This window comes from Phytophthora parasitica (assembly GCF_000247585.1).
Source record: "Phytophthora parasitica INRA-310 unplaced genomic scaffold supercont2.11, whole genome shotgun sequence".
NCBI classification, from domain to species: Eukaryota; Oomycota; class Peronosporomycetes; order Peronosporales; family Peronosporaceae; genus Phytophthora; species Phytophthora nicotianae.
In genome coordinates, this window is record NW_008648997.1 from 1,552,560 (window position 1) to 1,562,868 (window position 10,309).

General features: G+C 52.1%; 6 protein-coding genes across 7 annotated transcripts; 2 read left to right on the forward strand and 4 right to left on the reverse strand.

Annotated features, from left to right (window-relative positions):
• Positions 1 to 420: 420 nt before the first annotated feature.
• PPTG_07428 (hypothetical protein) lies at positions 421 to 1,868 on the forward strand (the record flags this gene model as incomplete). Its single annotated transcript, XM_008901605.1, has 3 exons — positions 421 to 746; positions 849 to 1,041; positions 1,113 to 1,868. The coding sequence occupies 3 exons, from the start codon at positions 421 to 423 to the stop codon at positions 1,866 to 1,868; spliced, it is 1,275 nt and encodes a 424-aa protein (XP_008899853.1).
• A 139-nt stretch (positions 1,869 to 2,007) lies between these two features.
• On the forward strand, positions 2,008 to 3,640 carry PPTG_07429 (hypothetical protein; the record flags this gene model as incomplete). The annotated part of the gene is made up of 7 exons (XM_008901606.1): positions 2,008 to 2,577; positions 2,646 to 2,786; positions 2,851 to 2,968; positions 3,045 to 3,143; positions 3,222 to 3,268; positions 3,329 to 3,370; positions 3,440 to 3,640. 7 exons carry the CDS (start codon positions 2,008 to 2,010, stop codon positions 3,638 to 3,640), a joined length of 1,218 nt encoding a protein of 405 aa, XP_008899854.1.
• A 111-nt stretch (positions 3,641 to 3,751) lies between these two features.
• Positions 3,752 to 4,346, reverse strand: PPTG_07430 (hypothetical protein; the record flags this gene model as incomplete). The annotated part of the gene is made up of 2 exons (XM_008901607.1): positions 3,752 to 4,158; positions 4,235 to 4,346. The coding sequence occupies 2 exons, from the start codon at positions 4,344 to 4,346 to the stop codon at positions 3,752 to 3,754; spliced, it is 519 nt and encodes a 172-aa protein (XP_008899855.1).
• A 58-nt stretch (positions 4,347 to 4,404) lies between these two features.
• PPTG_07431 (hypothetical protein) lies at positions 4,405 to 4,902 on the reverse strand (the record flags this gene model as incomplete). The annotated part of the gene is made up of 1 exon (XM_008901608.1): positions 4,405 to 4,902. One exon carries the CDS (start codon positions 4,900 to 4,902, stop codon positions 4,405 to 4,407), a length of 498 nt encoding a protein of 165 aa, XP_008899856.1.
• A 19-nt stretch (positions 4,903 to 4,921) lies between these two features.
• PPTG_07432 lies at positions 4,922 to 6,344 on the reverse strand. Of its 2 annotated transcripts, XM_008901609.1 has the most exons (4): positions 6,106 to 6,344; positions 5,625 to 6,033; positions 5,395 to 5,565; positions 4,922 to 5,321 (listed from the first exon to the last, which is right to left on the reverse strand). In XM_008901609.1, exons 1-4 carry the CDS (start codon positions 6,324 to 6,326, stop codon positions 5,175 to 5,177), a joined length of 948 nt encoding a protein of 315 aa, XP_008899857.1. In that variant the 5' UTR covers positions 6,327 to 6,344; the 3' UTR covers positions 4,922 to 5,174. The 2 variants fall into 2 exon arrangements, with proteins under 2 accessions (XP_008899857.1, XP_008899858.1); XM_008901610.1 differs by having other exon boundaries at positions 5,395 to 6,033.
• Positions 6,329 to 7,624, reverse strand: PPTG_07433 (hypothetical protein). Its single transcript, XM_008901611.1, has 3 exons — positions 6,876 to 7,624; positions 6,704 to 6,802; positions 6,329 to 6,636 (listed from the first exon to the last, which is right to left on the reverse strand). Exons 1-3 carry the CDS (start codon positions 7,583 to 7,585, stop codon positions 6,387 to 6,389), a joined length of 1,059 nt encoding a protein of 352 aa, XP_008899859.1. The 5' UTR covers positions 7,586 to 7,624; the 3' UTR covers positions 6,329 to 6,386.
• Between the last annotated feature and the right edge of the window lie 2,685 nt (positions 7,625 to 10,309).

Genomic DNA, 10,309 nt, shown 5'->3' on the forward strand with positions numbered 1-10,309 from the left:
GCAACATCACTTGCAGTGCGAGACGAGAAAAGGGCGTCACCAGCACTGGTGGCTGCTGTGCCTCTTCTCCAGTACGCGGACGCTTCGAACTTGAAGCGCCCGGATCATCATCACGCGTTCGCCGCGATCCAGTGAGTGGATCGGGCGTTGTTTCGGCCGCCTTAGACTCGGCAGCCGAGGACGAGGAGGCCTCGTCCTCCTCCATGGGGACATCCTCGATATGATTTAAATATGGCCTTTTTATGGATCTACTTTAACCCAAACAAGTGAAAGGCACAATCAAATAAATCAATTTAATATATTTATTATCATATTATCGCGGCAGATAGAAACGCCAGAGAAAGTGACGTGGCAAAGTCGACCGACGAGACGACGAAAGCAGGAGCAGCGCACTACTCAAGAACGACTACGACGGGCCGAATGAAGGCAGGCTATCAGCCGTACGGGCGTGTGAGCTCCCGCGGAGATGTGCGCCGAGGCGCTGGGTGGGATCTACGCGTGGCGGTGCTCATGGTTTTCCCTGTAATCTGTCTCGTCGTGGTGCTCTACGAGTTCCTCTACCTGCAGGAATACGCGGCCAGTGGCGCCGCTGTGGATGCCCCAGTCGAGGATCGTAGTCTCCATCTACGTGCTGACAAGGAGGCGGTGACGGCCTCCACGTCCGTCCCGGAGCCCACGGACCCACCGTCCATCGTCAACGGGCGTAGCACCATCATCTTGGTCGCCAATTACCGCGACTCAAAGAGGTCCGTGACCGTCTTCTCGCCTTCTCTACAACTGGGATAAAACCATCACTGACTATAACTAATCTACTGTATTTTATGCTGCTCTATATATCGACAATGTAGGTGCTCGGAGACACTGCGCTCGATTTTCGACAACGCGGTAGCGCCTGACAACCTCAAAATAAGCATCTACGATCAGATTTATCCGGCGGAGAAAGAGCTCCAATGCGTGGACGTCTTCTGCGAGCTTGTGGGTGAGGAATACTGCCGGCGTTCGCAGATCGTGTCGTCCCAAATCGACGCTGTTAACGCAACGGTAGGGAGATTTGGATGAATACTGCAAGTTTGCTACCTTGATGCTGTTGTTGACTGAATTCTGCAACGTAGGGCCCCACTGCTGCGCGATATGAGACGGAGAAAGCCATCACGGACGAAGATTTCTGCATGACGATCGACTCCCACTTGGTTTTCATTCCCAACTGGGACGAAAAGATCATAGCGCAGTGGGACTCGTTGGAGAACCCCAACGCCATTATATCTGTGTATCCAAAGTCTACCGAGCATCTGACCAAGCACGATGTGGACGACAAGGTGCAACTCATGTGTATGTCCCGCATCGAGACGCAAGATCCGGACTCCATGGTGCAGTACGCGGCCCCCATGTGGATTAACAAAAAGGACACACCAAAGCCGCGACTGATGTCACAGCTCGCTGGAGGATTTAATTTTGGCGGATGCAAACAGGCGAAGGAGGTGCGCAACGACCCGTATACACCGTATCTGTTCCATGGCGAAGAGTATTCGCGCGCTACACGGCTCTGGACTGCTGGCTACGACTTCTACGTGCCTTCAGAAGACATTGCGTATCACTGGTACGAAAAGCGGAAAGTCGTGTGGGAGCGCGACTGGAGCGAGCGCTATGTAATACAACAGCCGTCCAAGCGCCGCATTCGCTACAATCTCGGACTCCCGGTCACGAAAGAGGATTTCGATCGCACAGATCTGGAAAAGTTCACGCTCGGCACGAAGCGGACGTTCGAGCAGTGGAAAAACTTCTCAGGGATCGATCCGCTGGCGAAGTTTGTTTCAAATACTGCTACCCAGTTTAACAACTGTCGTGAGCTTGAGTATGTGCCGTACTAACGGTTATAGCGAGTAGAAGAAGGTGGGAAATAAGTGACAGACAGCCAGGGTTGTCGGAAGTACGAGCGCACCGCCGTTCATTAATTGCATCGTGAAGACAAAAATCAGCCGTAGTTGAAACCTGTGACCATCACTCTTCATGTCAATCAGATTTTTGGTTGTCGTAAACCAGAGCAGCATGTTGGACATGCTGCCGCGCCTCAACCCGCGGCGTGTGGCGCTCACTCTAGCGCTTCTCGCGTACGCCCGCACTACTGGACGCAGTCTCCGCCAGCAGCACGCCTTGCTACTGCAGAATGAGCCTCGTCTTCCTTGGCTGCAGCACGTTCAAGCTGCGCTTAAGTACACCACCACCGGGCAGCTCATCGCAAGCTCTGAATACCTTTTATGTCTGATCAAGCCTCAGATGGCTGCGCGAATCGGTCGATTACTCGTGTGGATGCCTCGAGATTGCCGCGTCAACTGCCGCTATGGACCTCACGAACGTAATACGCTCGATGTCTACGGGGTTCAAGCGCATGGGGAGACAACAGTAGCTACGCCTGTGCTGGTCTTCATGCACGGGGGAGCGTGGTCTTTTGGCCACAAGTGGCAGTACGCTCTGGTGGGGGAGTACCTGGCCACACAGGGCTTCTTGGTGGCAGTCATCAACTACAGGACGTTCCCAAACGGCTCAGTGCTGGACATGATCAAGGACGTCGAGAATGCTGTACGTAATGGATACAAACTGTCTATTCGTCTGTAACGTAGCTCAGATGAATACTTTTATTTGTACAGGTCTTCTGGGTCGCTGAGAATTGTTCTTTGCTTGGTGGAGATAGGAACAAGCTCTTTTTGAGCGGTCATTCTTCTGGAGGACACGTGGGGGCGTTGGCTCTCGTCAACTCGGCAATTCGTCTTGCTGGCAATGACCCGAAGGTAAACCGGATGTGGTGAAATGTTGTGATGAAACGCAGCAACTGATAGCCTGTGATTTTGGCAGGCTATGAAGGAAAAGGAGATCGCGATTAATGTGCATGGATTCATCGGACTTTCAGCGCCGTACGACATCTCGGATCATTATATCTTTGAGAGCGAGCGGGCCGTTGGTCCGCTGAATGGTATGCCGTCGTGTAAACGATGTAGCACTTGCTTAGCTGTCAATTGAACTAACCGAAGGCGTTGCAATTGTGGCAGGAGTGCACGAAATTTCGTCAATGAAGCCTGCTATGCTGGGCATGGGCAACTTCAAGAAGCTTAGCCCGACAGCGCTCTTTGCAGACGCGAGAAACATCGGTACGAAGCGAATTTTACTAGCACAGCGACTGTGGAGAAGGAAAGCTCCTAAGTGATGAACTGTATTGCTTGCTACAGGCTTCTCACTTCCGTCATTTTACATTCTGCATGGAGAGGATGACACGGTAGTGCTTCGACAATATCGGAATAGATTTTCGAGATGTCTAATTCGTGTGTCCATGCAGGTTGTTCCAACGAGTTCGTCGAAGAAACTTGTATTCAATCTGGTACGATCAACTCCATCGCAACACCAATACACTTGGTGTAGCTAACTATTTTGAATATGCCATTTCCAGAAAAAAGCTGGTCAAGTTGCGACGTACTACGAAGTGAGCAATTGTACACACGAGGATATGGTGTTTGCGGTTATGGGGGACAACGTAGACTGCCGTACGGATGTGGTTAACCTGCTGAAGCAGATCATGTTGGAGCCCAAGACGCTGCCTTCGGACACGACAATTTTGACAGCGCCACCGTCACTGGCATCGAAACTGTGATGGGGGCGTTGAATGGATGAGGAAACAACAGCAAAACCTCATTCCGCTAGTGAATGAAGTGTACATACGTTGTAGCAGAGCAACAACTGCTGCATCCTGATCAACTCCAGCTTATCGCAGAAACTCCTCGTATCCATCCAAGCCGTCCGAGTACAACTCGTTGCCGATAGCTCGGTCTCTTCGTTGCTCCCTCTGCTTCTGTAGCTTCCTCTGCGCCTTTGAGAGGCCAACTGGGTGCTGTTGAGTCTGCTTCCGTTTGCGAGTTAGTCTGTCCTGCATGCGTTGCGCTTCACTGCGTCCATCTACCGCCATTCTGGCCTGCTGCTCGTCATGTGCCGGGAAGTGAGTAATTCTCGCCTGTTTAGCTGTGGGCTGCACACCAACACCCGCTCTGTCCGTCTTGAAGGTTGTCGCTATGGGCATCACTTTGCCGTCCCCTGTTGGTCCCAGTCCGCCGTTGTCCTGCCAGCCCATGGACTTGAGCAACTGATAGCCGCGATTCGTCTCGGGAAGCCAAACTGCAGAAGCAAAGCAAAGATTCACATGAGGCAAAGAGTCTTAATATCTCTCCTCATAGCTCTACAGTCCCCTCACCTTTTCGCACTGAGACGCCCTTAGAGCTGGACAGTAGATGGGCTGTAGTCTGGTCATGCTCAGCAACGCTCGAGTCCTTGACGTATACGTTGCAGGCGGCGCAGAAGTACATGGCACGTCGGGTACTCTCTTGCTCAGTGAGTTCTTCCGGATGATTGGCTAGAAATGGATCAGCGTCGCAGTGGTGCACATGCGCGATCGATGCGACTGAACACCGTCTCGAGCCTCAGCGGCGACGAAAAGGCCACGACCAGCACGCCGAACGGGAGCTTCTCCACCACTAGGCCCCGGGATTTGCCGCTTGACACAGCGCAGATGCTCGTAAAGGTAGCAGACACGACGTGAAGCACGCAGTTACCCAGTCTCAATGCGGGTGTTACGTTGGGGATCGCGTGCTTGGCTGTTCCTGGCTCCTGGTGGGCGTCTCTCTCTTCCTGAATAGCCTGGCACGTGAGTTGGTGGAAAATGGTCAGAATCGGTAGTGGATCCACTTCTAGGGAAGCGTCAGAGGGAGAGGAGGCTTGAAAGCAGCCGTCCAGATACTCGACACGACCCGAGAGTGTGAAGACGCACACGCCGTCGTATGAGGTCTCAGAGCTGGGGACGTCAGGAGGACACAGAAGATTATGCAGGAAGCTACGCCAGTAGCGAATGTTGCGTGAGGTCATAGAGCGGGAAAACAATCCCAGCGTGTTTGCGATGTGTTTGTGTTGTTGAAGGTAAGTTCAAAAGTGAGCTTTATTAAGACTCCGGCAAGGAGCACGATTCTCTAGCTTTCAGTCAGAGAAGCGGGTCGTATCAGCTCTTTCAGGGCACAGCCATCCATCAATCCCATCAATACATCATGGCATTACATGTTCTCGAGTCAGATAGCTGAGTCAAGGGAGTGATGCAAAAATTGCGTTGTATAGTTAGTTAGCACGTTGTCGAATGCTGCTAGCTACAGCCCGAAGACTTGCATGATATCTCCAAACGTCTTTGTGGAGATGTTCTGCTTGTAGCACTTGGTGCATTGCCGCAGCTTCGGCACGTCCAGCTTGACGCGTTTACTTGCCAGTAGCGCAACCATCCGTGGCGAGCTGAGGAACTGCCAGCACACCAATGTAGCTAGATGTTAGCTAGAAGTAATTGAGAGCTGCTTTGACGGAGGACCATCGTACCTGACAGAGTTGCGTGACGTTCTTGGGTTTCTTGGTGGACGAGCACTTTTCAAAGTCAACAAACGTGCACCGCCATCGCTCTGGCTGCTGCGTGGAGCGGTGCACGATAATGTGGCGATGCGGATGAGTCATTTCTTCCTTGTTGACCCCCATGAGGTCCATAGCAAAGCACTGAAAGAATCGACAATAGTGACCACAATATCATCCAATCTATCACAATAAACGCATACCTGGCACAGCATCTCCCGGACGACCCACAAGGCGTTGGCTGGCGTCGTGACCTCATCTCCTTCTACTAGAAACTCGACCACATTCTTGCCCTCGAGTCGTTCACACAGGAACCAGCCCTTCCCTGCGTCCATGAGCTTCGCGCCAATTCCCATGCGATTCACCACTCGAAGCCAACGCGCTTCCAGCGTCACCGACCCAGCAGACGTCGCGTCGGCTGCCAGTTTGGCCACCACTGGCTCCATTGTTGTGCGCATTTCACCCGCGTACAAGACGCCCCGCTTGCCTCGAGCGAAGAAGCGCAAGCTGGCCACACTCGTCTCCAGTTCTTTCAGCGCTGCATCCGCTTCGGTGCCGGTCGTTGACGTGAGTTGGTCGATCTTGTCGCCCTCGAGTTTCCACTTCTTCCATCTAAGCAGGAATTGATACAGCAATTAGAATGATAAAGAGTAGCAGAAGCAATGACGGATGGTCTCCATTTACCGCTCAAGATGCGCCGACTCGGCCTCGCTGGTGGTGGCTGCTGTTGCGTCTTCCTCTGCCTTACGCTCACAGGTCTCAGCATTGACTTGAGGTGCTTGACGCCCGTCGAATAGCGCTGACTTGACCCAGTCGCGCTCGTCAGCCGATAGGAAGTTCTGCAGCGTCTCAAAGCGGGTCAACACTGCCACCCGCCACATGATCGAAGAACTGGCAAACTGCATAATGGGGGTACATAACGGGGGACGACTGGAAGAGCTTTTATTTTGCTAATAGGTCGCTCGCTACATGTACAGCTCCAGTAGGAACTTCTTATAGAGCGTCATGAACTTGGCTAGGAAGGCCTCAAAGTGGAAAATGTCCTTGGATCCGCGCTGCATCCGGTGCTCATAGTACGACGCCCACTGCACCAGCTCGTGCTTGAGGTCGTCGTCCAGGCGGCTCATGAGTTCGCGACACAGAACCTTGAGGATCACCTCGGACGGCACACAGTTGGAGATGAGTTCGTAGATCATCTCACGTGCCTTGAGCAGGCTGCAACAGCAACAAACAAACGTCAGCACAACAGTCCAAACAGCTCGAAGACAGCATCGCGACGTACCCAGCAGGCGACTGCTCTTGCAGCACCACCTTGGCCAGACTGCAGATGTATTCCTCCCACGCTGGTAGCTGGATCTGTTGGTCAGGAGAAAACGGGTAACTACAGCAGCATCAACAACAACACTGTCAGTAACAGGTTCTTCCTCCCATTAATCCCCAATAACGTGTCGTACCTCTGAACGCGACACGTCTCGAGCATGAGCAACGCGCGTCTGAGATTCCGCTCGCTCTTGAGGGCGATTTCCTTGCCCAACGGGGCGCAGTAGTCTAGTCCCTCCTTCTTGCAAACACCCTGAAGGATGGTGCAGATATCGTCCATCGTGGGGGCGCCCACTCTCACTCCGAGGCATCGACTGCGTAGCGGGTCGATCACTTTGCTGGGGTTATTGCAGCACAGAATGAGGCGGCACGTGGCCGTGTACTTCTCCATGGTGCGACGCAATGCGTGCTGCGCATTCTTGCTCAGTCTGTCCACTTCCATTAGCAGCACAACCTTGAACGGTCTCTGGGAGTTTGTATCCGCCAAATGATACTGGGCGATCTCCTTGAGCACTTCCTGCACCACAAGGCGGTCGTTGTTGCCCACGTCCGATGGGTTCATCTCGATGTGAAAATTACTGGCCACCGTCGTAATCTCCACTTTAGTGCTCCGGTTTGGAGCTTTGAACGACTTGTGCTCCAGTCGAACCTTCAGGGCGCCGTCACCGTACAGCGCACGTAGTAGCGCCATGATGCGCGTCTTCTTGCCCGCTCCCGACGGTCCATACACGAGCAAGTGCGGCAAGTCCGACGACTGCGAGAGGTTGGACAAGCGCTTGGTTACCTCCGGGTGGAAGTCTAGCGACGAGAGCGACGTCGGGCGGTACTTGTCTACCCACAGCATGATGACCGTCAGTTGGAATAATGGAATAATTTTCTTTTGAGGAATAATTTTCGAAAAAAAATTGGCATCTCTCTCTAGACTATTTTTTTCCGGGGACCCGCATTTTGGTTTCAGTATGCCTCTAATATAAAATCCCATACATCGGTGCGAGACCCGAGTCGTGAAAGCCACAAATAGCCATTTATAAATCTTGGTATTATCAAGTATCGTCCGTTTTGTCGGACCCTTTGTGCAACAGATTGTTGGACACAGCTTTATGGATGACAAGGATAAACGTCTGAATTTTAAGGCCAGGTGGTCAGTCATTCCAGCACTGCTCTCCAGTAACCAAACTTGCCCCCCCCCCCCCCTTCAAACCTGCCTCGCCCTAACACTCACGGATGCGCCACCCAGCAACAAGCGCCTAATATACAGCAACTAGATTCGCGTAGTCTTGATGCTGTACTGAGCGATATCGCCCCGGTGGTGGCGGTGTAGCCAGCGCGCAATCTGGAGACAATTAGCCCCCTGGCACGCATAACCATCAACTTAATGCCGGCAACTTTTGGCATGTATGCACCTCCTCATAACCGCAAGCAGTATGGCCAAGCTATCGTTGAGGTGTTGCTGCCTGGATTGGAACAGCGCAGAGCAACCCTGGCCGATTGTTCAACCTCGGTGGTGGGTCCAGCACAAACGTATTTGCTCCAAATTATTTGAATACTTTATACTAGCCAAAATGAACGCTACCTAGTGTCGCCACACTTGGAGGTTATAGAAGCGCTTTCAAGGACATATATTGGCAACAGCGGCAACCTCTTCCCGCATCATATGCCGACGATGTGAAGACTTTCCGCGCTGGACGTAAGAGGATTGAAGCAGCACATGATCGGACAGGGCAAAGCAATGAAATAGGTAAAATGGTGTTGCTGTACCCTGTGTATGAGCACGTATGTAAGAAAACGCTTGCACACACCGACAGAGGATTCTGCTCATACTATCTTCATGCTACAGCGGCATTCGATTCCGTGAAAATGTGTAGAAGCGCTTAGTGAACATTTTGGATTAAGGTGGACCAGAACAAGTCGATGTCTAAGTGCGGTCGATGGACCAATCGACGACGATGGGTCACCGATCAGCGATCAAGGGTAGATAAGAGGTCCGAAGATGGTCGACAGTGGAACAAGGAGGGACACGACGCAAGCTACGATCCGCGTTCATGAAGCGCTAATCCCAGACGGGCGGCCAACGACCACCTCTCTCCGATAATGAGATCAAGGTGTAACTATGGGCGATCAAGAGAGCCCAATCGCGATCTACGTCTAGATGGCGATCGACAATCGACATAGAGATCGCTGATCAAGACGCAGATTGGCGGTCAATTGGAATGGGAAGTAGATAGACACATTGTAAACATCAATCAGAGTCCGTTTTGCTTAGAAGTGCACAAGTCTTCGTCGTTCGCCAGCAAGGGAAGGATACTTTGCCCCCTCAAGCCCGATCAAGACGTAAGCAGTAGAGACTAGCGTCGTAGCGTAAGGTCTGGATAATATATTGACCAGACCTGCCTACACTAGTTTTCGCTTGTTTATTGTATTGCGTTCAAGTGTACTCGACCGACCAGGCTTTGGTGCTTGGCTGGTGATCGGATCGACTCTCACCCTCGAAGATCCCACTATTTGAAGCGGCAAGACACTCGATCAGAGTCGATCGGGGACTCGATCGAGATCGTATACTCGGGCGCAGGTGAAGCGTTTCCACGCTGCCCCACACATCCCGCATCCCGCCAGGACGGTCAAGTCTACACGTATCGAACACCTTTGGAGCCTCAAGAGAGAACATCCCGCCCGCCGACAGGTACACGAGGTGAGACCAAGTTCAGCTGATCACGGGTCGTTGGGGAACCCCCGTTAGTCAGTGTCTGGGCGAAGTGTGCGATCGGCCTCAACCAGATTTTGGCTGATCCTGCTACACCCCAAAAACTATACATTCCGCTCACCGTAGCAATGAGGACGACAGCGTCGGTACCGTCTTTACCAAATGTAAAGCTAACCAAGATGGAAACGGACTCTAAGACCCTCGCTATACATATGCTAACCAGTTAGCTCCATGGACATTCTGTATTACTGCTTTGGGGTCCACTGGGCAAACTGCCCGCGCCAGGTGACGGGGCCACTAATCCCACGGCTGCTGCAGCGCAATCGCTTTCGCAAGACGTTGCAAACGCACTAGACCAGCTAGAACGCACGCGTTTGATTAGAATGGGTGGCAACTTACGTGCGCTAAGGTAGTACTGGATGCCTTCAATTGTTAGTGTATGTTTAAATCTGTGACTGGTCATCAGGCGACGCCCAACACCGCTATTTTTGAGCTACAAGACTACTGGAAATAAAGATTTGGACCGTAGTGTGGTTACCTTCCAGTAAATGACACCCCCTTCGCTATTTCGCCTCCACATTTCAAGAGCAACAGCAATCAAGTCGTTCGCAAAGCGGTGAATAGTATGTTTCTGGTGCTGGCGGTGAACAGTAACCTACACTCAATACTCAAGATAAGCGTGGCGTCATCGACATTTCTATATCACAATCTCGTTTGCAAATACGTATTCATTTAGAGCTTTAAGCTTATTTTGGCTCGGCGATATTAAACGAAAGCTTTACCAGGAACTAGTACTGTAACGGGGTTACACGCAAGTGGCTACATGTAGCCACTTGATTACGACAATGGGTTTCACATTGGTGTGAG

Excerpts from the sequence above, each read along its gene's own strand:
- PPTG_07433 (XM_008901611.1), bottom strand. The coding sequence starts at position 7,585 with ATGCTGTGGGTAGACAAGTACCGCCCGACGTCGCTCTCGTCGCTAGAC. Across the intron at positions 6,803-6,875 it reads GAGACGTGTCGCGTTCAGAG|TTACCCGTTTTCTCCTGACC; the intron begins GTACGACACGTT and ends ATGCTGCTGTAG. Across the intron at positions 6,637-6,703 it reads CAAGAGCAGTCGCCTGCTGG|CCTGCTCAAGGCACGTGAGA; the intron begins GTACGTCGCGAT and ends TTGCTGTTGCAG.
- PPTG_07432 (XM_008901609.1), bottom strand. The coding sequence starts at position 6,326 with ATGCAGTTTGCCAGTTCTTCGATCATGTGGCGGGTGGCAGTGTTGACC. Across the intron at positions 6,034-6,105 it reads GAGTCGGCGCATCTTGAGCG|ATGGAAGAAGTGGAAACTCG; the intron begins GTAAATGGAGAC and ends ATTCCTGCTTAG. Across the intron at positions 5,566-5,624 it reads TCCGGGAGATGCTGTGCCAG|TGCTTTGCTATGGACCTCAT; the intron begins GTATGCGTTTAT and ends CGATTCTTTCAG.